Here is a 25480-nt window from a genome sequence, read left to right on the forward strand (position 1 = left end):
AGCAGATAAAAAGTAAAAAAAAAAATTAAAACAAACTATCATGTCTAATTGACATGCAACTTTACAGTATCTGTCTGAAAAGGAGCAGGTAGAAGATCTTATGATTTCCTGACCATCTCATACTCATTAACTTACAAACATTTAAATATCCAAACACCAGATAAACTTGAATTATTTCCACATTGTATGACACTTTCTTAAATGTACAATTATTTATACATTTTTAATATAATTTTTGGTCCTTGGGGCAGCCACTTTAAACAATATTAAACTGTTTTTTAAAACTGGTTTATGTTTGCACCTTTTTGAACTCATTTAATCCATTCCATAAATCTATCCCACACACCGATAAACAAAAACTATTTTTGGTTGTTCTTATACATTGTTTATTAAATCATAACGCCCGTCTGTGTCACAAAACATTTTTGCAAACTGTTTATATTATGTGGAAGTTGATGTTTCTTACTGTAAACGAGTTGTGCGGTTTTACATTTTTACAGGGTCCCAGAATTTAAAAAAAATAACCGGTTGTATGTTCTCAATATCCCACTTCATGTAGTATTCAAATAGATTTTCTTGTATTATGTACAACGGCTGTAAATCTGTTTTGGACGTAAATGTCCAAACAATATGCCAAATGTGGTACAATGAGAGAATTATACAAACTAAACAAATAGCAACACTTTTGGCTAGTTTTTATTTTATCTGGCAGTTCATTAAAACCTTTACTTTTTAAATATTTTCCTAAATAAGGTTGGAAAGGGAGGGATTGGGCAAAATCTGCAGATCTTGAATAATGCCAGAAATATTCTTTGCATTTTGCACTTTCCAGTCATTTTTATGTTGAATATAGTGAAAAACTGCACATTATGTTGACCTATGAATCAGCTTTTAGTTCTATTTTAAAACAAAAGAATAAAAAAACTCTGAAAAGTAATGACTGAAGGGGTTCGGATTGTAACGCCTGAAGCTGTAATGGGTGAGTCTTTCCACCAGATGGCGCCATTCCACATCACTCAGGAACACAAGGCGACCATTTCCACCTCAGTACCGCCTCTAAATCTTGATGTCGTTGTTGGACCTTACCTATGGTGTAAGCCTTTGGCCGTGCTGGTTGTGGGCTGTGAGGGAACCCAGCTGGACTCTTTTGTGCTCCAGGCAAACTGAAGGCTTGTGGGACGCCCAGGCTGCTCCTCTTTGACGTCTCCTGGCTTTGAGTCTTGACAGGCTGAGGTTGTGAGGGACTCCGCGATCGCTGCTGTTCTGCTTTGCTGGGGGAAGACGCTGAATTTGGCCCATTTAACACAGGGCTGGACTCTGGCTCGGTACGGTTCGTTGAAGTGACCTGGAGATTAAGGCATGGATTGATTTAATCTAAGTGTACAGAAAGAAGCTCATAAAAAAGCTGAAGCATGGGATAAATCTCCATTGATTTTCCGATAAAACTTATCCAGGTATTTATACTACAATCCCACCTTAAGGCCTGAAAGTCTTCATTTCTTTGCTTTGCATCTTTATTTTATTATTTTAATTAATAATGACAGCATGGGTTAAAAGTTCTTTCTTCTGTTAATGATACTCAGCCTGACTAAATTACATAAAAAAGCTGGATGATGAATTGTTTATGCTTTTCTGTTTAACATTAGACAGGATTTGCTAAATATTCATGGTTACATTGATGATACTCAGCAATAGTTCTCCAAAAAGTCAGATAAATCGATTTATCCAGACGAATAGTTTCCAAACTTTTCAGCTTTTGACCACAACAATTATCACTACACAGGAATTTAATAGCACCAACATTTGTAACTTCAGCTCCTATCTATTGTAACATTTATGGTACAAACTTGCTTAACCATTATTGTTTTAAAAGCTTTAAAGAAACATATTTATTCTGAGACACCTGCCATTGTGATCAGGTTTTTGGGACAAATGTTTTCCATCAAAACAACTAAAATGAGAAACGTTTAATCTGAAAAACTAGTGAATTCATTTCTAACACCCAGACTGAACGATCACAGCTCTATTATTACTGGAATGTCCAAAGAAAGAGAAAGAAAAAAATCTACAAAAATCAAGAGCTTATCTCCAGCAGCTACTTTTTACTTTCACAAAAAAAAAAAAAAATCTTCAACATATAAAGCTCTGAATGCCGTGTTAAAGATTTAATTATTTAACATTTTTCCTCAATGGTAGACTTTGTACTGGTTATTTCTAGAAACTAGCTCTAGCTAACTCCCTACACAATCGTTTTTACTCCTTTCTACTTTAAACTTTCCAAACTGGAGTATCAGTATGCCAGGATAAAGATTTTCTTTTCTTCTTCTCACCTGAAAAGCTTTCAGACCTTGTTTTTGTGGATTTTATGTCTACTCCCAATTCACATCTATTGTTTGGGATGTTTAGACTTTCGGCGGATGAGGGCTGGGACAAATCTTAGATTATCTACCTCTTTAACTTGGCAAGAGGAATCCTTCTGGCCCTCTCCAGGGATTGGACAAACTCTAGGAGGTTCCTTGAGAGGCGGAGAAGCTTTGGCTCCGCAGGCCGTGTGGAGGAAGGAGCGCATCGGGACCAGGTCCAGGTAAATTCTGTTGTTGCTGTCTTGCTCTGTGGCATTGTCTGGCTGTGTTGCATTGTGATCCTGGGGATTGTTTTTTTCCTCACAGCTCGGCTGGGTATCCTCCTCAGCATCCTGCGCGATATGGGAGTAGGATGTTAGTGATGGAAAGCAGCCGGATGATTGTTGTCAAAGTGAAACCGAAAATAGCGGAGATTATCTAAGCCTACCTCGGGATCAGCTATTGATGCCACGTCATCGTAAATCTCATCAGAGTTTTGAGGAATAGAAGGGAGGGCGTCTATGTACGTATTTGACTCTGAATATCTCCTTTGCATCAAGCTGGAGAGAAACACAGGCAAACAAAAGTCTCAGCCAGATGTTCCATGGCAGTGGAGAGCTGCGACTCCTCGGGTGAATAACTTACTGGAAGGAAGTCTTTGCGGCGGTGACGATGGTGCAGACCCTTTCGGAGTCAACGTAGTCGTACGTCAGGTCCTCCGGGTCCGTTTTGGTTCCCGTCTGTGACAGTAGGAGGCCCAGCCAGTGACCCATATCTGCTGAAGTTTTCGCCTGGGAGAAGAACGGGAGGAGGGAAGAAGGTATGTGCGCTCAATGCAAAACAAGCACTTGCAACATCCTGGGTCTAAAGCCACATGGTTACATGCCATCCATCGCTTTGGATTAATCAAACGATTGCTACAACAGCATTTAAGATGTGAACAGTTTGCTACTCTCAACATGTTGCAATACTATTCACACCCCTCAAGTTTTTCAAGTTTTGTAACATTACAGCTTCAAACTTCAATGTAGCTTGTCGAATTTTATTATGTGGCAAACCAACACAAAGTTGAGCACAAATAAAAATGCGAAAAATTTGCATCTGCTTTCATTCGTGCCCCTACAATGTGATAACACTAAATAAAATTAAGAAATTCTTGAATAAATCCAGTTAATCTGCGTGTTTTTCAATGAACATCGGTGAACAAAAAGGACTGTGGCAACGATGTGGAGAAATCTAAAGCAGGGTTTTGTCCTCAGCAATATTTCAACATTGATGTGGCGTCTGTGAAGGAGATGCAGACATCCACAGCTCACGTGGCAGAATCGATCAAGAAGACGTCTACAGGTTGTGCACTCCACCGAACTGGACTCAATTGGCAAGAAGAAAGCCATTTTTGAAAGAAAACTGTATGATTTATCATTTAAAGTTTGCCCCACGCCAATGCAGAGGACTCGGCGCTCTGTCAGAATATAGCAAAACTGAACATTTTTTTCTTTGAGCAAGGACATGTGCAGCAGAAAACCAACACTGCACATCATCCTGAACACACTATAACCACGATGAAATGTGGAGGTGGCAGCATTGTGGTTTCTTCAGCAAGTTTTAAATGAATTAAACTAAATACATGGAAATCTAGGATAAAAACTTGTTAAATACAGAAAAAAAAGACTTAAAACTAAGGCAGAGGTTCAACTTCCAACAGGATGACCCTAAACATACAGATTCAGACAGAGCAACATGAGGATAATCTACATCAAAGCACAAACCTATTTGAAAATCACTGAGGTTCAGCCATTTTATCAAGAAGAATAGGTAAATGTAGCCTCTACTCGCAGTGAACGGTGGCTCTCAGATTTATAGTAGGCTGAACTGAACTGCATGTCATACTTTTAAAAGCTTCCTTACAGTTTGGTAGACGTCATAAAATCTCCCCAAATAGGTTGAAGTTTTCATGCTTTAATAATGCTGTAGCAGATTTCGACCAGACACATATAAACAACCGTTTAACCTTTAGTGATCCTTGTGCATGAACTATATGAGACCATAAGTATAAAACCCCTCTGAGTCTCTACATACAGTTTCTCTGAACCAATGATTAGTTTGGAAAAATAAAAAAGGAGGAGGCCTCAGGACTAAATAATAAATTCCTGAGCCTATGACAAAATACGCACTGCAGCTGGGTGGTACTGTAGGACTAATGAAAGAGGGTGTAGCTTTAGTCTCCGAAATCCCAGCACAACCACACCCTTCACATCCATCCATCCACACACACACACACACACACATACACACACACACACACGGGACCACCCTTGTGTGAATGCATATCTCATATACCCCAAGTCAGATGCAGGCAGAATGTGTATTTTTAAAATAAGTCGGTGTTAGGGATTGTTTTAGACTTTGCTTGTTTGTCAGATCAGCATTAAATCAGCCAGCTCTTATGAGAAAATGAGCCATGGACAGGAAACGTACCACATCCGATCAGGTGTCAGGATCTATTTACAATAACGTTTGCTAAATCAGCATATGCAGCGAAATACCGCTGTGCTGTGGTCAGGTTAAAAGTAACAGAAAGTGTGCAAAGTCTTAAGCGTTTATTTAATCTCCTGTTTGAGAGAAATGCAGCGTTTATCTACCTCTAATGTCGCAATCTGTGTGCCGTCCAAGTCGATTCTGAAAGAGTAGAGGTGCTCGGGGATGGGGTCGGGCAAAACGCTGCAGCCCTCCAGGGTCACCGCTGGCTGGCTCACTTTGTTCTTCCCCTTGTCTTGGTAAAACCACAGCTGTCCGTTTTTTATGAGACACCAGCAGGTCCGCCACTGGCTGTTCACCAGAACGTTCAGGTAACCTTTAAAAAAAGAAACGAAACCTTCATCAGGAGGCATCTGTTTAGAGCTGAAAATATTAAAAGCTCAGGAAACGACTGTCACTGTGGAGGAAAGCAGCTGAAACATTGTCCATTTACATTTTATGACTTTCAAGCAAACCACTAAATTCGTGAAACAGGTACACAATTTCTTATGTTTTGCATTTAACCAGAATCACAGTTTATGATGTTACAAGTAGAATAATCAAGGAGTCATATCAAAACTTGTTAGCATTAGCCTAGCATTGTGGCCCCGAACATCTTGCCCCTGCTGCCGACCTTTTCATGAAGACTGTGGATGATTTATTTTTAGAAGAAAAAATGTTAAAACAATGTTGCTTTTATGTTACATGAGAACTGAGAACAATATTCAATAGTGATTAACGAACATACCGTTTGCAGGTAACCAAAATCCACAAATATTTGAGACTTCCTCTAAAAACACTTCTAATTGCATATTCTAATAGTTCAAACTCTAAATATACCTCAATATGCTTAAATTCAAATGCCTTATTAGCAAAGAACATCCCTAAGATACATTTTCTTCACTGTCTTGGTTTATATAAGCAGCAGTTTTGTCAATGGCTACGTTTACGCTGCTGGCTGAAGTGACGCAATTCCAATTTCTCTTCCCGTAATGCGTCAGTCTGAACAACTCAGGTCGGATATTTTTCGAATATCCACTTGGATATTCGATACGTATCTGATATTTTCAAATGTGACCCAAGTCCGAACGGCCAGGTCGCATTCATCCAACGTAACGTCATTGATACTCGACAAACGTCACCATTCTGCGTCCTGAAACGCGGCAAGCGGGAAGAAAAACAACAATCATGGCGGACTATAATGAGGATTAAGTTGTTAATATGCTGGATCCGGTCAGACAACAACTTTAAAATCATAAAATATGCTCCACTGTTGGCATCCATGTTTACTTCCGCAAACACTGAGCACGCTCTCTACGTGACGTTAGTGCGCCCTCTACTGCGCATGCGGGACACTTTCAGGTCCTTTGCAGTTCACACTGGAGATCACATACAAGTCTTATATTTGGAAGTATGAACAATCACGCCAAAAAATAAAAATAAAAAATACGATTTGACAAAAAAATTGGAATTGGCTCATTTCAGGGTGTAGTGTGAAAGCAGCCTATTTGTAATTTTGCAAAAAAAAGTACTGCTTATAAAAAACATCAGTTGAGCATAAAGCAGAATACTTTTGTCAGTAAAACACCAATGCAGTCATCAAATTGGAATGACTTTAGGAGGCATGAATGGAACAGAGTGAAGTAGATCTGTGGTTACCTGAGGTGTCGACGCTTTTCTCGGGGCTCTCCAGCGAAGATGGTTTTTTCTTCCCAATGTTCATCAGATTGCTGAACATTAAACCTGGGCCATATTTTTTCTTCACTATAGCGACAAAGAGGGGGAAAAAAAGGTATTTTTTTTATGTGAAAATACAAGAAATGGCTTCCTGAACCAATGTTGGATGTGTTTGACTACCAAAATAAAATCCACTCACCATCTTTGTTTTCTGTGGTTTCTGTGTGGCTGTCTGTGCTGCTGCCACTCTCTGAAGCCAGCGAGTGTCTCTCATTCAGATCTCCCTGTGTGTTTGTATGAACAATTTATTAATTTCAAAAGCGAATTTTTCAAAAAATAAATGATTTTTGATCCCACTGGTTTATCTAGAACTCCAGAGGTCTAGTACATGTAAAGAAAATATTAGAACAAGCATACCTTAGTGCAAATAAGCCGTGGGGAGTCTGATGCAGAATGTTGAGGATCACAGTTTTCAGCTGGCTTGGGACTTATCTCCTGAATAACCTAACATGGAAAACACATCCATGTGTTTTTTCCCACACTTTAACCTTAAAATAATTGAAATTATTGCAGAGAAACACAGAAAATTGATCACCTTAAGCCACTGCTCAGTTTGTTCTTTGCTCTGCAGGCCTAACACAATGGCCTCGCCTCCTACTGGGATGATCTTCAGCTTGTGCTCTTTTTTCTTTGGCTGTTTTTCTTTGTATATCACACTGCAGCCCAACAGGCTAACGTCCAGCAGTGGTGTCTGGTCCTTGGAGCTTTTGTAGCACTAAGAAAAATAAAGAAACCAGGGTGACTTCATCTCTACGGTGCGTGCTGACAGCATGTTCTCCAGTTTTACAGCGTAGCAGTAATTTATTGAGGTTTGTGGGCATTTGTCTGCACTCAACTTTCTCAAGGATCTTTCATTACGTTTCAGTCACGTTGTGGGTTTGGACTTTGAGAAAAACACTGCAGCACACGGTACAACTGTCAGTTATTGATATCCAAATCGTTTGTCAGCTGGGCTGACATTTGGTTAAAACACCTGGAGTTCACAGTAAACACCAACAGGAAATCTGTCAAGGTTTGTAGCTGCAAAAAAAAAAATCCTCATCCATTCACCGTTGTGCTTTACAATTAGCATGTGGTCTTTGATGCCGCATGCAGCTTGGTTTTCACCAAACATGATGTGCACTGTGGTCAAGCAGCCCTGCTTTGGTCTCGTCTGTCCTGAAGGTGTTATCCAAAAGGTCCTGTGGTTTTTATTTTGTTGAGAAAACTTTGGTGAACCTAAGCCCTCAAATTTGTTCTTTTTAAAAAGAAAATACTTTCTCTTTTCAAGAACTCGACAAAGGGCTGTAACGATTCCTCGAATGATTCGAGGAAACGAATCGAAGCTTTGTTAAATTACGTTTTATTATTTAGCGCACCGTGTTGCGGCCGGGTCATTATTTGCGTTGCGCAGCGCTCTCACTTCCGCATACGAATTGTTGACAAAAGCTAAGCGTTAGCAGCATAAAGTAACATTTTAAAGTTTGGTCTGGGAGAATTTTATTGATTTATAATAATGTCTGGTTTTTTAAAATTGTTTTTGGGGGACCAATAAGCATCCTTAAAAAGACTGGCGTGCTGCCTGGAGTACGGCAACCTGGTGGTCGGTTCAGAATGGCACACCGGAAAAATAAATTTACCACCATCCCGGTTGCAACAAATGGGTGGTGAAGCGTATCGTGGCGGTACATAGCTGGTGAAGGTGAGAGTTCATTTATTAAACTGACTGAAAAGGAATACATAAACTAAACGCTGGAGTATAGACATTTTTTCTAAGCATATTTGTGATTTGTGAGCACAAATCACAAATATGTGATTTCTTTTTCTGAATTCTTTTTCCATTCAGAAAAAGAAGCTCTGAATGGAAAACTAAAACTTTTAAAATGATATTCGCAGATTCTTGCGGCTGCTGACCTGCTTGCCTCTAAGAATAAATAGACATTTAGATTATTTCTAACACATTCATGTCCCTCAAACTCTTTTTTTGTTAAATTGAATATAATTTAATATTTTTGTATAACTTTTCTTCAGGTTCACTTAGAAAGTGAGCTATTATTGCAACAGGTTAATTTTCTAAACTACATAAAAGTTATTGTTAGGGATGGTCAAATATGAAAAATTGGATACCAATATTTTATTTTATCAAAATCTTTTTATCCGATTACTCGATTAATCGGTAGAATACTCGATTACTAAAAATATTGGTTACAACAGCCCTAATTGCTAAAGCATTTCTGCCAAATGAGGACAAACAAATTTAAAATGTGGCTTTTTTGGGTCACTTATTTAGGCATTGATGTGTGACTTAAATATAAACCCAATGGGATGTTATTAGTTGACAGAGTAGCAGGTGTCTTGACTAATTTTCAGCTGTCAGATGGTCACACACCACTCTGAAACATTTGGGTAAAAAGTTTAGTCCATCGCCAACCCTGACTGGATGGAATAAAAGTCTGACAGCAGCAAAAAAAGCCCAGATCAACACTTCCTCTACCACCTTACAGTGGTTTGTGCTCTTTGGCCTGATATGCAGTTTGGTTCACTGTGAATAACGGTCAAACTTTTCTAATTTAGTTTTGTCTGTCTTAAGGTGACTGTTCAAAAGGTCTTTACTTCAGAAGCACATATCCAACCCTAAGCTGTGCCAACAAGTTATTTTTAAAGAGAAGAAACATTCATCTTGCAACCATTTTAAATATGTTTAATCTGATAAACAGATATAGTCAAAGACTGACCTAAAAGTTTAATAATCTACTATTTAATGAACATTTTAATAAACAGGAATCTCTTGAAAATTGTGGTCATTTCTTCTCTGAAAGATGGTTATGAGAACCGAAGTAAAGTTAATAGAACTTGTCTATGTTTTCCACTTTAAATAATTAAAGTACACCTTAAAACTATTCAGAAATTAATTGGGCATGCTTTCGTTAACTGTTTTCTATGCATAATAGCAAACTTACCTTAGTTTACACATTGCATACCAAGATAATAAGTCATTACAAAGGTTAAATAGTGAGAATAACTTGTCAGAAAGAAATGCACACTGACCAGCAATAACAGAAGGACACAGAGAAATCTCTTGAAGTCAATGACAAACCTCTGCCCAAAATAATGACTGTTTACAGAAATCATCTCGATACTTCAATACAAGCAGAAAAATAAATTACATTTTGTAATTTAGGTTTTCAGGCTGAACTTACACATTAGTTTGATCTAAAATTCCTCTAATTACAGAGGGGAAACACACTACAGCTGATGTTCTACACAGAACATCTGCTGGTCTTTAACTGAGCGTGCAACCCACCAGAAGACGATGATCTTTGATGACACAGAGCTGCTTGGCCCACTGGCCAAGCCACTTCTTCCTCCACAGGAAGGCGCAGATTCGAGCGTCCTTCATCAGTTCTATAGACGCCTCGGCTGACGGCCACTGGTGCTGAGCTGACGGTGACTTCTCTCTGGTCACCTCCTCTTCGTCGTACGACTCGTACGAGCTGCTGACGGCGTCTCCGTCGTCTAAGAGGAAAAAAAACCCGCAGAGGCAACAGTTAAAACTTTGGAAGGAGCGTCGCTTAAAGGATTGTTTAAAGCAAGCTGAAAGGGGTGGATGGTTTTGGAGGAGTTAATGAGCTTAATGTCCGATCTCCTGATCCTCTTGAGTGAAGCATTTCCTCACAAAACTTAAGCAGACGGATGAATTTTAAACAACAGATGGATGATTGGCAGGAAAATGAGGACAAGTGAAAAGGACACATTCAGGAAACTGATAAGTCTGATTAATGGCGGCAGCTCCCTAACATGCCACGCTCCGACCATGCTGGTTTCCCCATGCGTGTTTTGGTAGAGGCAAAATAAAAACAAGAGCAGACATGCCACAGAGACACAGGAGTCTCATCTACCCCCGGTGATAACGGCATAAACCACACAGTCTGAGCTGAGCACTCTCGTCCAGGGCTCAGAGAGGAGGCCAGACCGCGCCAGATCTGCACAGTATCAAAAAAACCCTTAAGAAGACAGGAAATATGGGATGTTTTCTTTAATAAAAAGTATCAGTTGAACATAAGGAATTAAATGCATTTATAAAAAAATACAGATCTAACAACAATGAAGTAGATTTAATAAACCTACCCCATTATTATCGTAGATTTAATTTTTTTGGTCTAGTTTCTAGTGCAAATGTCTAACTACATTTAAAATAAGACAAAACTAACTTACAAGCAACTTTTCAGCAAGATGTAAGAACTTGTTTTAAGTTAGTAATACCCTAATATTGCAGATTATTTCACTTACGTGAAAAATAATCTGCCAAATAATCTGGAACAAGTACTTTTTCTGCAATTTTAAGGAATTATTAACTTACAAAAAGCTCATATTTTTTGCTGAAAAGTTATTTGTAAGTTAGTTTTATCTAATTTCAAGTGTACTAAGATATTAGGCCCAAATTGCTTGGTAAGATTTTCTGTTTTTACAGTGTTCACAGAAAAGGCAACATCCTCCCATTGATTGGTACCCCTAACAAATCCTCTAAAAGAAATATCCTTGAAAAAAAGTTGAGCAGTAATTTAGGAAAATTTAAAAACAAGTAAAATGTTGGAAAATATGCACAGAGACCAGGATGGTAAGAGAGGTAAAAATCTCCAGTGTTAGAGGACTGTAACCAAGAATGGCAGCTCAAGATCGTCAACCCTGCGGACCAAACCAAAAGATGCTATGTGCAAACCAGCTGTTTGTGGGAATGCCAGGAAAAAGCCTTTTCTACCCCACCATAACAAATCCAAACCAGTGGAGTTTCTTTCCTCATCCTGGGATTTTAATTGGGACTTCGGTCAGACGTGGCTAAAATTGAGTTTTTATAGCGTAACCACTGGAGGTGGTTCTGGTGCAAAACAAAAGAAACACCAGGAGATTTTAGGTAAATAACTGATGGTGTGTACAAGAAAACCAACAATAGGGTTATCTTTGGGTATTTCAGCTGGAACATTAGTCAAATTAACACAGAAATTGTTGCAATGACAGAAAAGCAATTTTTTTTCATGACTGTCTCAAACTCCAGAACCAAACACTGTAGAAAATGATGAGCTGAAAAGGAGAACAAGACTCCTTTGGTGGTCAAAGATCCCAATGTTACAGAAAACCAAGTGCTGCCCTTTTGGCTAAAGGAATTGTAAAGTATTATCACCCGGGGTGTCAACAATCAGTGATTTATTTAAAAGTAATTACTTCCTCACTAAACCAGAGCTGAAAATCCCAAGATGGCCGCTGAGTCTATAAAACAAAGTGATAGCTGTATTAATGAACAGTTTATCTGCATTCATGAATAATTAACTCAGCTCCAACCTCTGCTGGTACACGTGTAACTAGAGTGTTTGAAAGCATAATTTGTTAAGGACACCAGTGTAGCAACAATTAATAAACTCAAGTTTTTCCAAAATGCAGCTTGGATTAGTTTGGATTTAGGGTTGAATAGAACAAGAAGTTTCTAATATTTAAGACGTTTATTTCAGCTTATTTCTGTTGTTACATCAAACCAAACTTCCTCACAAGTTTTACATAACATGTAGCTCAACTATATTTGAGTTGTTGGTGTTTTTCTGCATTATTTGCTTTATCTATTTGTTTTGTTTTCGTACAAACACAATAAATATGATGTTCAGCTCAGTAAAGAAGTAGATGTGTGTACTATTAGGTAGAAATCTATTGCCAACATAAATATACAGATTTTACAAATGCATTATTTGCACATACGGTAACCGGTAACATTTTTATGAGTATAGAGTCTTCCACGTATAAAACAATTTTATTGTTATTTTCTGAAATATTATGCGATAATTGCTTACATAAGATAAATCTTTAATAAAAAGACTCTTCTTTGAAGTAGAATCAAATGCAGCTTCACATAACATTTAAAATGATCCAATTGTCGTTTTTTATTTGGTTGCATTATACTAATTTGCCACTAGATGTCACTAAATGCTAAAAAGTGCAACTCTTGGTGGTTTTGCGGAAAGTGTAAAGAAATCTTGAAATATTTTGCAAAGGACCTTACCGTTGGTCGTTTCCTCATAGGGTTGCGCCTCCTCATAGTAACTCTCTGAAGGATCTATACAGGCTGGGGCTGGAATTGGAGGCAAGGGGAACGGTTCCCGACCCACTACGCCCTGACAAACAAGAGAAATCTGTTGAAAAATTCAGTTAGTTGAAATAGTTTGTAAAAGTTTATCCATTTAATCTGTCATCAGTACGTCTGAACTATGTGTGGATGGTGAATAAATGTAAAAACAAAACAAAAAATCGCACACATTCACGCATTTATTATTAGTCATGTTTTATTCCTGCAGCCTGAACTTATCGTTAATCCAGCTAGGAGTAAGTAGGGAATTCCTCGTGTAACCAATCCTTGTCTGACCCAGTGCACTAGAGAGCAAAACTCTGCCTTCAGGGGAGAGTGTGTGAGAGCATAGACATAGGAGAAGGAAGTGTGACGTGTGTGTGTGGGCGTGCGCGTGTGTGTGCACCCAGCGGGTTTTCCTGAAATCAATCAGCAGTCTGGCTTCACTTCTGTCTCTCTTGTCAACTCCTGTGTGGCAGACCGTCTGTCTGCCCCATGCCAAGCACTCAACCAAAGACAGTAAATTAGCTACATGGTCCAAAACACATTTCACAGACATCTGTTATCACAAGAATCTATCTTATTCTGCCTTTCCAAGGAATAATGGCTTGGAAAATCCTGAAGAATTCATCCTAATGGACGAATCTGAACAAGCTGTGATTTTTAGACTATACAACGGCTTACAAAAGCACTCACGCCACAAATATTTTTATATTTTGACCAATAGAAACAAGCACATAATTGTGAAGTGCAAGATAAATTATACTTGTCTGCCAAGTTTCTCACAAATAAAAATCTGAAAAGTGTGTTCAGCCAGTCTGAGTCGATGCTCCGTAGGATTAGCAAGTCTTTCTAGGTGAGATCTTTACCAGCTGTGTACATCTAGAAAAAGACATTTTTATCCATTTGTCAGTCATATTGGACAGAAATGAAGAGTACCTGTTGGCATCAATTCAAAAGTATAGTCAGAATTTCAGATTTTCTTTGTTTTTTTAACTGTTTCAGGGTAATTTTGATGTGCTGAATCCAAAAATCACACTGGTTTTATTCAATCAGGTCAACTTTCTGAGCTATGGATGCAACACGAGCATCAAAATGCATGACTTGTTCTCACATCTGGATCGGTTTCCTGAGGATCTGGGATCAATGAGTGACGAGCAGGAGAGACGATGACGTAATGTTTAATTTACATGTACTTAACCTTAAAAGTGTTTATTATTCAATTCACAGAAATCCAAGTTTGTGACATTCAGTTAATACATTCTGTTAGGAAACACTATTTTCTCCTACAACCTTCTTTGGATGAGAATGGAAATGGAAATGAATGTTTAATGGAAATGAACTGATAATGTCATCAATTTAGTCATCAGATTGAGATTCTCTAAATCAAATTAGTATTTGCATTAAATACGGACACTTTTAATGCAAAGTTGCTTTACAAGTTGCACTAAAAGTCTATTAAAAGTGCAAACGTTGCATAATTGGGTAAATATTGGCACCTTCATGTAAAGATGGCTCTTTTAATGCAACTTTGCATCAGAAGCGTCATTATTCACCGAATGACAGCTCATGACAACAGTGATAAACATTACTAAAGACTCCTTCATGTTCATAACAGGTGTTATGTCATATTTATGACAGCGTCATGTCAGTCTTATGCAGATCCCTTCACATGAAGTGTTGCTGAATAAAAACCTGACCTGATTAAGAAAAAATTATGTCATTTTTGGATTCAGCGGTGCAAAATAGTCCTAATTCAGTTGAAAAAACAGACAATTTCCAAAAAACATTTTTTCGTAACCCAGTGTTATCTATTGGGACTAAGTTGAGACTTTGACTAGGTCATTTTAATCCATGTATGCGTTTTAATCTGCACCATTCGATTGTTGCTGTAGCTGAATGTTCTGCATAATCAAATGTTGATCTTCAGCCTCAGGCTCAACTCTTTTGCCATGCACTTCCTGGTGGGAAGTGCATGGCAATTCCCACCAGGATTGCCATGCACTTAGCTCCATCCATCTTCCCACCAGCTACCCTGCTGAAGAAAATCATTCCCACACCACATTCTCCCACATGTTTGCTATTCCCCCTATACGGATTGTAGCAACCTGGAATCATGACTTCTTTTGTCTTTCTCTTAAAGGTTTTCTTCTCACAACCTTTCTGTAAAGGCCAGATTTATGGAGTGAACGACACTCTGGGAACACTGTGGGATTCCCCTAGTGGAGCTGGCTCAAGAGAGGGAAGTCTGGGCCTTTCTACTGCTGCCCCTGTGACCCAACACCAGATTAAGCAGAAGACAAAAGATGGATGGATGAAAAAGTTGTTCTGTCAACACCTGTGCGTTGCTATGAGCTGCTAACTGGTGTGTTCCTTGGTCTTAATAATGCTCAGTCACACTTTACTACTTTACTTGTTTAAGGCAGCAAATTCTGACATAACTAGTGATTCAAGAGCATTTAAATGTTGCTGCAGTGTTGAATTCCTTGCAAAGATACAATCAGAGAAAGATACACAAAAGGCATGAAAAATACTTCCTTGAATTTCTGCACAGTGCTTATTGTGTTGCGACATTGCACACAGATGTTTGTATGCATCAACCTATCTTTGCGCAACAATCTCTCCGTTCAAAACATGATTAGTCATTTCTTCAAAGATCACTTTCTCACTCCCACTCTGTGCTGGAATAACTCCTACATCTCTCCGCAGGAAAACAAGGTCTATCCCATCGACTTGTGTCCACAGGCTTTCATGGGATGAGGTAACCGAAGTGGCAAGAAGATCCGAGATACACAAGTTTAGTCTGGCAGACGTGAAAACAAGGATGGTGGAAACCTTCGAGTAAAAGTGGAATCTATTCTTTCCTTTATGATGATGTGATATGATCAAAAATTAAGGTATTTTCCAGATAGAAATCAAATATGCAGACGACTACAGGGATGATGTGAGGTTAAAAGCATTTCAGATAATCTGTTTGTGTGGAATAAAGCCAGCATTGATGCAGGCAGCTTGTATTTTCATAGAGATTTACGGTGAACTCTCAGAGACCCTAAATGACATTTCTAAACTATTTTCCTCCCACCACTAATGTCTGGACACACTTCCTGCATTCTTTTACTTTCGCTTGAGTTCCTGTAAAACTTACAAATTATTGTAAAACTCACAGAGAAGTTTTGATGAACAAACAGATTTGAACAAACTGGAAATATTTGGTTCAGATCAGAAACGCTGGTGGTTGAAATAGATTCTCCTCAGGATGGTTATTCTGAACATTTTAGAATAATCCAATTTTTAATTTGAGAAAACATTAAATCCTAAGAACAATCCCAATTTAACAGAAAAATAAAGTTTTTGCCACACTCCCCACTGTCTCATTTATTAGCACCCTTGTTGGTGACACTTTAAACTAATTGAAAAACACTTCCACATGTGGAATTTGGCCACGTGGTTTTGATCAGTACTCTACCGAAAACCCGAGTTTATATTTCAAATGTCCAGGTGTTTCAAAAAAATTACTTTGGAAAACACTTAACGGTGAACACAAGGTTCATTTCTGCATATGCATCCTGCGTTTCATGACCAACTCACCTGGTTTTTGTTGAATGAAACGTCCAATTCGTCTCATATGACCAGAGACCAAGGCTCTAGTTAAAATCTCCAGGAGAGTTCAACAAACTCCACATGTTTATACGCTACGACAGAGACGGCTGTTTCGTCCAGATGCCTCCCAAACAACAAGCTTGTTTGGAGTAATGACGTCGGATTGTTGTTATGGAGACTTCACCCTGAGGTTTGGAGATGTTTTTCCCTCCCTGCCCTACCATCCTGCTCATGGGTTGTGGTGGAGAGATCAACTTAACTTGTGGCTAAGAGAAGTGGGCCTCTTTATCACATTATCTTCATACTGTAGGAAAATGAAAGTTGCTGATTTCTAATTTAAAATGCCTGGACACTCTGATTACTTTCATGTAGTAAGAATTGTTGAAGGCTTTAATAAATGTGACACTGGTGATTTTGTTTTGTTTTATGCATTTTTACACATATTTAACAGGGATGCAAAAAGTGTTGAGGTTGCTGCATAACCAATCTGTAAAAAGTTTATTTTTTATTTTTTAAATTGAGCCACATACTTAAAACAAACCATATTTGTCTCTATGAATAAAAATCATAAAAATCATCATTTCTAATGTGGGCTGTCAGAGACCCTTCCTGTCACTCCCTTTAATCAGAGAGGTCCCTGTTTGTGAGCTGTTCCCACAATATCAGGTCAACCATCTCACACATTTCCAGTAATGCACAGCAGATGCAGCAAGCTGTCATAATACGTGGCGTCATGTCACGGTCTGCACGCAGTCACAGTGACGACGACTCGGCTTAATAGCCCGCATGCCAGAACGCGCAGGAAAGGATCCACCAAAGGCGGGCGTGGGACGAAAAGTGTTTTCATCGCAGCAAAAAGAGGAGAACAGCAGTTTTATGTTAGAGGGTCCTTCAATGGTTCAGAATGCAAACATCAGCAAATGTAGCCGTCGCCATCAATGCTGTGCTGGTTTTCTGTTAGTTTTAGGGGTAACACTTTATTTGAAGGGGGGTGAATAAGACTGTCATGACACTGTCATAAACATGACATAACACCTGTCATGAACATGAATAAGCCTTCATGAATATTTATGACTGTTGTCATAAAGTGTCATTCGGTAAATAACCAAGAAATCATTACTGATATAAATTTGTTATAAAAGTATTACTGATTGCACTTTCAAAATGAGGTAACTTTATGTTATTAAAGGTAAAGTTTAAACAGTAATGATTTCTTGGTTAATGTCAAGTTGTCATAACAAAGACATTTTGAATAATGTCAACTTTGTATTAAAAGTGTCGTAATTTACCGAATGATGCTTTATGACAACAGTCATAAATATTCATGAAGGCTTATTCATGTTCATGACATGTGTTATGTCATGTTTATGACAATGTAATGACAGTCTTATTCACCCCCCTTCAAATAAAGTGTTACTGTTTTAGGTCACATCTATTGTTTGAGACAGAATGAAATCCTGAGTTAAGATAAATTTTGGTTATTCATCAGTTTTAAAGGTGGAGCCTGAAACTTTTTCAAATACAACTGATTTGGTGTGGCAGCTGATTCGCTTTAAGGGTCAGATAACATTGATATTGAGATACAAACAAAACCTAAAATAATTAACATTATTACCTAAATTAAAACAGATAAAAATAAATAAATCTAGACTTAATTTAATAAAGTAAATATAATTATTCACATTCAGTTTAATAAAACTCCTGGTGTAATTGTCATGAAGCTAAATTTAGGAATAATGTTAATTACTAAAAGTCACCTGAAAGCCGAATCATAAAAACATATTCTGGGTTTGCTTTAGAACCGCCATGCTGAAGGTTTTGTATTTATGTCATTTGTTTCCCTGTACTCTGTGTACATCAAAAAATCTTATGCAAAATCTTCCATATGAAATGATAGGAACTTATATTATGCAAACAAACAACTAACAAGCTGGAAGATGACGACATAAACAGGCATTTTCTGAGGCAGTCCTGATGTTGCAACATACATTATGTTTGCACCAGTCAGTTGATTAAAAGACGGTTGAGGAACTTTAAAGGAGCAACTAAAGTTATCTGAATGTTTAAGGCTTTTATTGTACCAAACACCCAGAAGTTGAATTTAATCAGGTGTGGATGTTGCACTTGAGCCAAATACAATCAAAAGAGAAAAAGAAAAACTGCAAAATGTTTTCATTTGATATATTTTGCCCTTCTTATATTACACATTGTGTTCAATAATATCTAAAGATTGCATTTATTTTCTCGTTCAATAACATATTTTCAATTTTAATAAAGTATTTACACATTTACCCATTATTCGCCCGCGAACAGCTGAAATCCACAAACACCTGAGGTGCCCTCTAAATGCTTACAAGTGCTTATTTTAATAATTCAAATACCAAACATGCTTTAGTAGGCAGAGTGAAAACTGTCTTAGTACTACAGCAGAAACGGAAATCCTCCGTCTTTTGATCAAATACATAAATAGACAAATTTCCCACATTAATTTGAATTATGTTCCACAGAAAAGCAATAGGCGGTGGTCCCCTGTCATCATCCAGTGATGTAAATGGTGCAAACCTTGGACTCAATAAGAAATAAGTTTTATTAGTTTTATTGGGATTTTTTTCCTAATAAAATTATTACTATGACTACCTCATGATTGAGATGGATGTTTTCTTTTCATCAAAGTGGCAATGGAGTAAATAAAAGTAACAGTAAAAAAACCCAATTAACTGAGGGAACTCTCTTTTTAAAAAAGTCCAATAACAGGAACGTCCAAGCCCACTCTGGTTCTTCAGAAGAGGATCTGGGTGGGTTAGGTTAGTCAGAAACTTACCCAGAGTTTTACAGAAACAGCTCATCTAAGCACCAAGTTAGAAATTCCTGTTTCAGATTAGGGGTCTAAATGCTTTTTGCCCTCCCTTGAAGAAACATCCCCTTAATGAGACTGCAAAATAGATTACACAGAGCAGTGAAGGCATCTGTTATTAATTAAAACAAAAAAACAAAAAAAGAACGACAAGCATTCCAGAGCAGCAGCAGCAGCAGCAGCCCCCCCATCCACACCGCCCACCCACTGTTATCTCTATCTGTTTTCCCTTCTTCTCTCTCCATTTCTGTCATCTTCACAAAAACTAAATCTCCTGGTTGTGTGGGTGAAGGCCAACTGGAATGTTGAAAAAGACACACACACACAAAAAAGAGAAAAAAGGACACATGCCAACTACTTTTTTTGTTGCTTTCACTTCTGTCTCTGTCTCACACTCAGACATGCACACATCCTCACCACAGAAACACAGACGAGACGGGATGGATCGAGGAGTTGGGGCATAAATAACAAAGAGAGAGAGAAAGGAGGGGAGGAAGATGGGTGTGGTGGAGGGGCTTTGAGGGGAGAGTGGGAAAAAGAGCCCAAAAAACGAACACTCTGAGGAACATGGAAAATCCCTGGTTCCCATGCCAAAAATCTGCCGCAGCAAAAACACGTGCAAACACAGAGACCCAGAGGAGCTGAGGGCCTGTAGGGCACTCAGAGCAGATCAGAGGCTTGGTGATGAAAATGATCAGGAAAAACTCTAGCTCTCAGAAATCCTACACTTTTCTGCCACTCTCATCACTTCCTGTTAAAGTTAAAATAGAAAAGTGCAGCTCAGCTTTCCAAGAGCAGTAAAGTGAAGAAAACCTCATAAGTCAGTCTGTGTATGTTCTGCATTCGTCTCCTGTTTTGACTCCTCGGGAAGAGGGATGTTTTCCGAATTGCAAAAGATAAACTTTTTCTTACAGCCAACCAAAAATGATGCTTAATTACAGGAAATCCACAATGGTCAGACTTAACAACAAAACAAATTAGATTTAAAAGGATGCACAACTATGACCAATTCAGCACTTTGTTAAAGTAAATAGTAGTTTATTGCTTTTTCACAATTTTTTTTCATGCTACAACCACAAACATATGCGTTTGTGGATATCTGGGACTTTATGTGACTGACCAGAAAAACATTATACATGAGGGGAGTTTGCAACATTTTTTGTTTCTAACATTTTTTGTTTTTAGAAATACAAATTTGGAAAGTGTGACATGACCCCCTTTACACTGATACGCCTAAATAAAACCCAGGACAATCAAAAGAAAGAGGAGAAAAGAAGTCCTGATTCAAGATATGGCAAACATGTGGAAGAAGGTGCTCAGATCAGATGAAGCCACTGCCCCTCACAATAAATACCCATCCCCTTTATGAAACATGGTGGTAGCAGCATCATGCTGTGGGGATGATTCAGCAGGGACAGGGAAGCTCGTCAGAATTAATGGTCGTAGGCCTGCCACGATAAATTTTGCTAGACGATAAATTGCCCCAGAACTTATTGTGATAAACGATAATATTATTGTTAACAATGACACAATAATGCAAGAAGACATTGCCAAGGATCAATAACCTTTAAATTCCAGTGAACATTTAAATTGGAACTGGAAGACATGTTAAATATCCAAAATAAATAAAGAAAACAACAAATACAATGAATAAGGAAGCCTCTGTAAACAAAATTATCTTTCAAAAGAAGGGCAAGTTGAGACAAAAGCATCAGAGTGAACACTTCTATCATTCAGTTTTTGGTAAAAAGAGAAAAACGATAAGTCAAGCGAATGAAAATGAGTTTCTTTTAATTTATCATGCAATTAATTGATTCATTATTTATTGTAACAGGCCTTTTAATGGGAAGATGCATGGAGCTGAAAACAAGACAATCCTAGAAGAAAATTCTCAGAGGCTTCCAAACACTGATTGGAAGTATCATGACTTAGATCAAACCATGTTTAAAACAGTCTAGTCAAAGTCCAGACCTAAATCACCAAGAACGTTGTGCCAGAACTTGAAAATGACTGTTTACAGACAATACGACTGAGCAAATGGTAAATGGTCTGTAATTGTATAGCGGCTGCCATATGCCGGCGCCTCTGACCACCACCAGCAGGTGAGGCGACTTATCCAAGGACACAACAGATGTTGCTCAATGACACAACGTCAGAGACGGACAGAGCGGGGATCGAACCAGCAACCCACCAATTATGGAACAAACTCCTACCACTGTCGCCACCAAAGAGTCGCAGAAGTAATTTTAGCAAAAACTGCCTCTACAAAATACTGAGTTGCTTGGCAGATTTTAATTTGTTAAAAAAAAAATAAAAAAAATCTGTTTTCCTTACTTTTCCACCTTCTAAATAAATCAATAAAATCCCAATACACTTCATACTTTTGCACTGTAGTTCCAAACAGCAACACAACTCATAGTGCATGTTGACGGTTTCTCTATCCTGCCCAATGCCTGCAAGTGACACAGTGGCTATCTATAGCCTAAGCTATTTTCAGACCAGGCAGGCGGGGCGCAGTTCAGCTCATACTTAAACTCATGTAGTGTTAGAGGGGAAAATGGCTAATCTACACTCAAGTCATGCACCAAATAATTACTTGGGGCCTGTTTTAGAAAGATGAGGTCTTTGTTTGAACGATCATGGAAGCGCCTGGGAGCCTGGGAATCAGCCAGGATATTAAAGCCGAGAATCCAACTGTTGATCTGGAGGAAGCAGAGGCAGACTGGGTGAGAGTGAGAGTGGAGGAAAGCTGGTTCCATCTTAACCGTGGGTTTCTTGTAAGGCACAGCGACTATTTCCGAGCTCTCTTTCACTCAGGGATGAAAGAAAGCCAGGAAGAGGAGCTATATCTGAGAGGAGGCGTGCACGCAAGAGGTTTCCTTATTGCGCTTGCCGTCTGCAGGGATGAGAACCCCCCCATCAGGGACCCAGAAGAGCTTGTTGAAGCCGTAGAGTGCGCTGCTTTCCTGCAGATCCCCACTTTGACTCGGCATCTTTGCGACATCATAGACTCGGATAACTGCCTCTTGCTTTACCACGCGGCTTCCATCTTCGGAGTGCACAGACTGTTTCAGAACGCTGCTCTCTTTCTCTGTGATGCTTTTGATGACCTCAAGGAAGCAGCAGAAGACACAATTCCTGAAGAGCTGCTCAAATACTCTCAAACGCTCTCCCCTGCTAGTTATATTGCCATAGGGACCCATACGCCATCAATGGAGCTGCTGCAGGACTCTTTCAGGGTTGTTTGCTTTCTTGATGAAAAGGAAGGGGAGTGGAAGCATCTGACAAACCTGCCAATTCTTTGCAGTACCTCCAGGGCTGGGGTGGCCGTGCTTGACAATCGGCTGTACATTGTTGGGGGAATTTACGGCTATGGCAAAGACACAGTGGACAGAAGCTTCTGCTACAATCCAGATTCAGGGATATGGACAACTCTTCCAGGTCCACAGCAACCAAGATACGACTTTACGCTGCTTGGGCATGAGGGGCGCCTATACGCCATTGGTGGAGAAGCTCAAAAACAGATAATTTCTACAGCAGAGAAGTACGACGCAGCAAAGGGAGAGTGGACGTTTATCCAACATGCACCCAGACCTGTAGCATCAGCCGCTTGTGCTGTTGCTCGTCAGCGAATGTTTGTTTGCTTCTGGAAACCCCCCGACACTACAGATATCTATGAGTACATGCCACTAAAAGACAAGTGGAGTCTCACCACCACCATGATCAGACCACAAAGCTACGGCCACTGTATGGTGGCCCACAGGGACAATTTGTATGTGATGAGGAACGGGCCTTGCGACGACTTCCTGCGCTGCCTGATGGACTGCTACAACATTACGACTGGCCAGTGGACCGCCATGCCCGGACATTACATAAACAGCAAAGGGTCGCTGTTCACCGCGGTGACAAGAGGGGACTCTGCGTTCACAGTGAAGCACATGTTGACTCTTGAATACACCATCACGGCAAATGGATGGAAACCCCACAGACAGATGAAGGGATTCCCAAAGAGTGGTTCACTATGGACTTGTCTGCTTAGACTCCCCAAGACCGGACCAGTTACACCAGAACTGGATGTGGATGAGAGACAAAGAGAAATCACTTTGCCAGACATTTCAGAAAGATTTGTGGATGTTATACAACAGATGTGAAGTTACTCCAACTGAGATAGAATGATTAAAAGTCTAAGAGATAAAAAAAAATTGGAATACTTCTGGACATTTTTAACAGATAAATACTCTTCACACATTCACTTACTCACATACACAACACATACACACAAAGATGTGCTGACACCAAAGATTTGCTCTGATTAGCAACAGCTGCTTCTGTGGTTTAGATCAGGAAAGGCCGCTGTGTCTGTGTGTGTAAAGTTCAAAGGGGTTGATGGGATGCTCTGAGCCTCTCATTCTCTGCCATTTTCCCGAAGTCGCACTGGGCCAATTCAGGAACCAGTAATTTCCCGGTCAACACAAAGGCCTAACACTCACACACTCATGAGCAATTGCTGCTTTAGTGTGCGGTCGCTTGTTTCTGTGACTTATAGGCTTGTAAACAGTCTAGAATTTTTTTTCTTGTCTGTTTCAGTTAAATAAAAGCAAATATCATTAGGTTTGCATTATATTAGTGATAGTAATGTCTATTATTACAATGCCTTGCAAGAGTATTTACAGACCTTGAACGTTGTTACTGCTTGTAAAGTTACAATAAAAAATACTTAATAACTCAAGTGGAAGATTACACTTCATTTTCAAATTAAAATCATGATATGTGTTAGAATTGCCTAGTTAAAGTCCAGATCTAAATCTAACTGAGAATCTATGACACAAGTTGAACTTCACTGACAGTCTTCCTCAACTACTGAATTCAATTGATCAAAATTGCCAAATGTACAAGAGAATTCAGTGTTTCCATTATGTGCTTAGTGCAAACAGTATCATACATAATAAAACAGGCAGTAAGACCAATAGTGCCATATGACTGAGTCTGAGCTAAAGATGAACTGAAACAAACATCAAACTCTAAATTTTCACACATAGAAGACAACCCACCAAATTGCAAAAGACAAACATGTATCCTTTTTTATTTACTTTCTAATTATGCACTGCTTTTGTTATTCTACTCCTAATAAATGGCAACAAAATATAAGGAAGTTTGTAGTTTTAATGTTATGACATTTCAAGGGGTGTGCAAAACTTTTGCAAGACATTTAATGTCAACATGTCAAATATCAAATACCACTGAACTCATTTCACAAACCTGAGAATTTAATGATTTTCACCGACCCTTCCCTTTGATTTAAATTCAGTTTCTGGATGTCACTGTTATCTGCAAAGTTTAAAATCTCCTAATTCTTTTCTTTGATGGAACGGGAACAACTGGCAATAACTTACTGTTCTGGGTGGTGGTAGGTCAGGAAGGTTCTTCTGTGGCACTGGGACAAATTTTGCTGCTTTTCCATTGACAAAGGCGTCCAAATGGTCATCTGCTGCACAGATGCACAGAAGGAAGGGGAAAAAACGAAGAAGATTAGTACGCATTATCTCAAATCTTGTGCTTATATTGATTACTTCAATTTTAAAAACCTGTGGGAAATCAAATAACTTGAGCATTATGCAAATGTAGACTCAGTCTATTTTTTTTATCAAGCACTCAATCTCCAGATGTTTCACTACTCTCCTATGAACTAATGCTTTCTGGAAGTCCTTTGAGAACAGAACCTTCTTTGTTCAATCACAGATACCGAATAAAAAAAGCCACATGTAGAAGCATTTTGCATGATCGGATCAATTGCACTACCAGAAAACTGTTCAGAAGTACTGAAATCGACTGGTGACCAGCCCTGCCAACTTGCTATTCTATTGCACCTCTAAGCTTTATAAAAAAAATAGAATATTTCCAGAGCTTAAATTAATACCGTAAATATCTTTATGATACAGTTTATAGTTAATATAAGGTTGAAGTCTACATTTAAGATGACAATATGTGAGGCTAAGCCATTTTTACACCTTTTCTTTAATTTATGAAGTAACTGATGCCTTTAGAAGTAGACGCCCCCTATTGGTGGCTGCTGGACATAGCAATATAACCCGTCGTCAACTCATCATACGCAGCAGCTGTTATTGAAAAGAAAATAATAAAATAACTGCAAAGACCTGATCTCCATTCACTCTATTTATGAAAAAGCTAGCAGGAACACTGCAGCACAGCTATCTGAAGCAGGAAGTTAGAAGAGAAGTAACCCAACACTCCCTTCATCTGTGGTTTTAAAAGTTGCATGTTTTTGCCATGTGGAATTTATTTTAAGTGGACGATTATTGTAGTAAATGTGTTCGTTAAATT

General features: G+C 38.8%; 2 protein-coding genes and 1 long non-coding RNA gene across 7 annotated transcripts in view; 2 read left to right on the forward strand and 1 right to left on the reverse strand.

Annotated features, from left to right (window-relative positions):
* Window positions 1-25480, reverse strand: part of afap1l2 (actin filament associated protein 1 like 2) — a 55013-nt gene that overhangs the window by 1931 nt on the left and 27602 nt on the right. For 2 of the 5 annotated variants that reach the window (XM_088001041.1, XM_014973149.2), the window contains exons 4-15: window positions 24532-24626; window positions 12622-12751; window positions 9880-10091; window positions 7132-7311; window positions 6954-7040; window positions 6736-6820; window positions 6519-6623; window positions 4985-5196; window positions 2988-3133; window positions 2791-2902; window positions 2450-2695; window positions 1087-1345 (exon numbers count right to left, since the gene is read on the reverse strand). In XM_088001041.1, coding sequence (XP_087857167.1) covers window positions 1087-1345; window positions 2450-2695; window positions 2791-2902; window positions 2988-3133; window positions 4985-5196; window positions 6519-6623; window positions 6736-6820; window positions 6954-7040; window positions 7132-7311; window positions 9880-10091; window positions 12622-12751; window positions 24532-24626 — 1869 coding nt within the window. The remainder of the gene's footprint in view (window positions 1-1086; window positions 1346-2449; window positions 2696-2790; window positions 2903-2987; window positions 3134-4984; window positions 5197-6518; window positions 6624-6735; window positions 6821-6953; window positions 7041-7131; window positions 7312-9879; window positions 10092-12621; window positions 12752-24531; window positions 24627-25480) is intronic. The other 3 variants (XM_088001039.1, XM_014973156.2, XM_088001040.1) reach the window with 3 other exon arrangements.
* Window positions 1316-16046, forward strand: LOC106907472 (uncharacterized). Its single transcript, XR_015761531.1, has 5 exons — window positions 1316-1454; window positions 2407-2584; window positions 2670-3162; window positions 14828-15049; window positions 15394-16046. It is a non-coding gene; the product is annotated as an uncharacterized LOC106907472 (long non-coding RNA).
* Window positions 21710-23743, forward strand: LOC106907464 (kelch repeat and BTB domain-containing protein 13). The gene has a single exon (XM_014973167.2). The coding sequence runs from the start codon at window positions 21778-21780 to the stop codon at window positions 23287-23289; it is 1512 nt and encodes a 503-aa protein (XP_014828653.2). The 5' UTR covers window positions 21710-21777; the 3' UTR covers window positions 23290-23743.

The sequence above is a fragment of the Poecilia mexicana genome, unplaced genomic scaffold (genome assembly GCF_051168715.1).
Source record: "Poecilia mexicana isolate PSO_F unplaced genomic scaffold, ASM5116871v1 scaffold_19, whole genome shotgun sequence".
NCBI lineage: Eukaryota > Metazoa > Chordata > Actinopteri > Cyprinodontiformes > Poeciliidae > Poecilia > Poecilia mexicana.

Coding starts and splice junctions, on each gene's coding strand:
- LOC106907464 (XM_014973167.2), top strand. CDS start 21,778: ATGGAAGCGCCTGGGAGCCTGGGAATCAGCCAGGATATTAAAGCCGAG.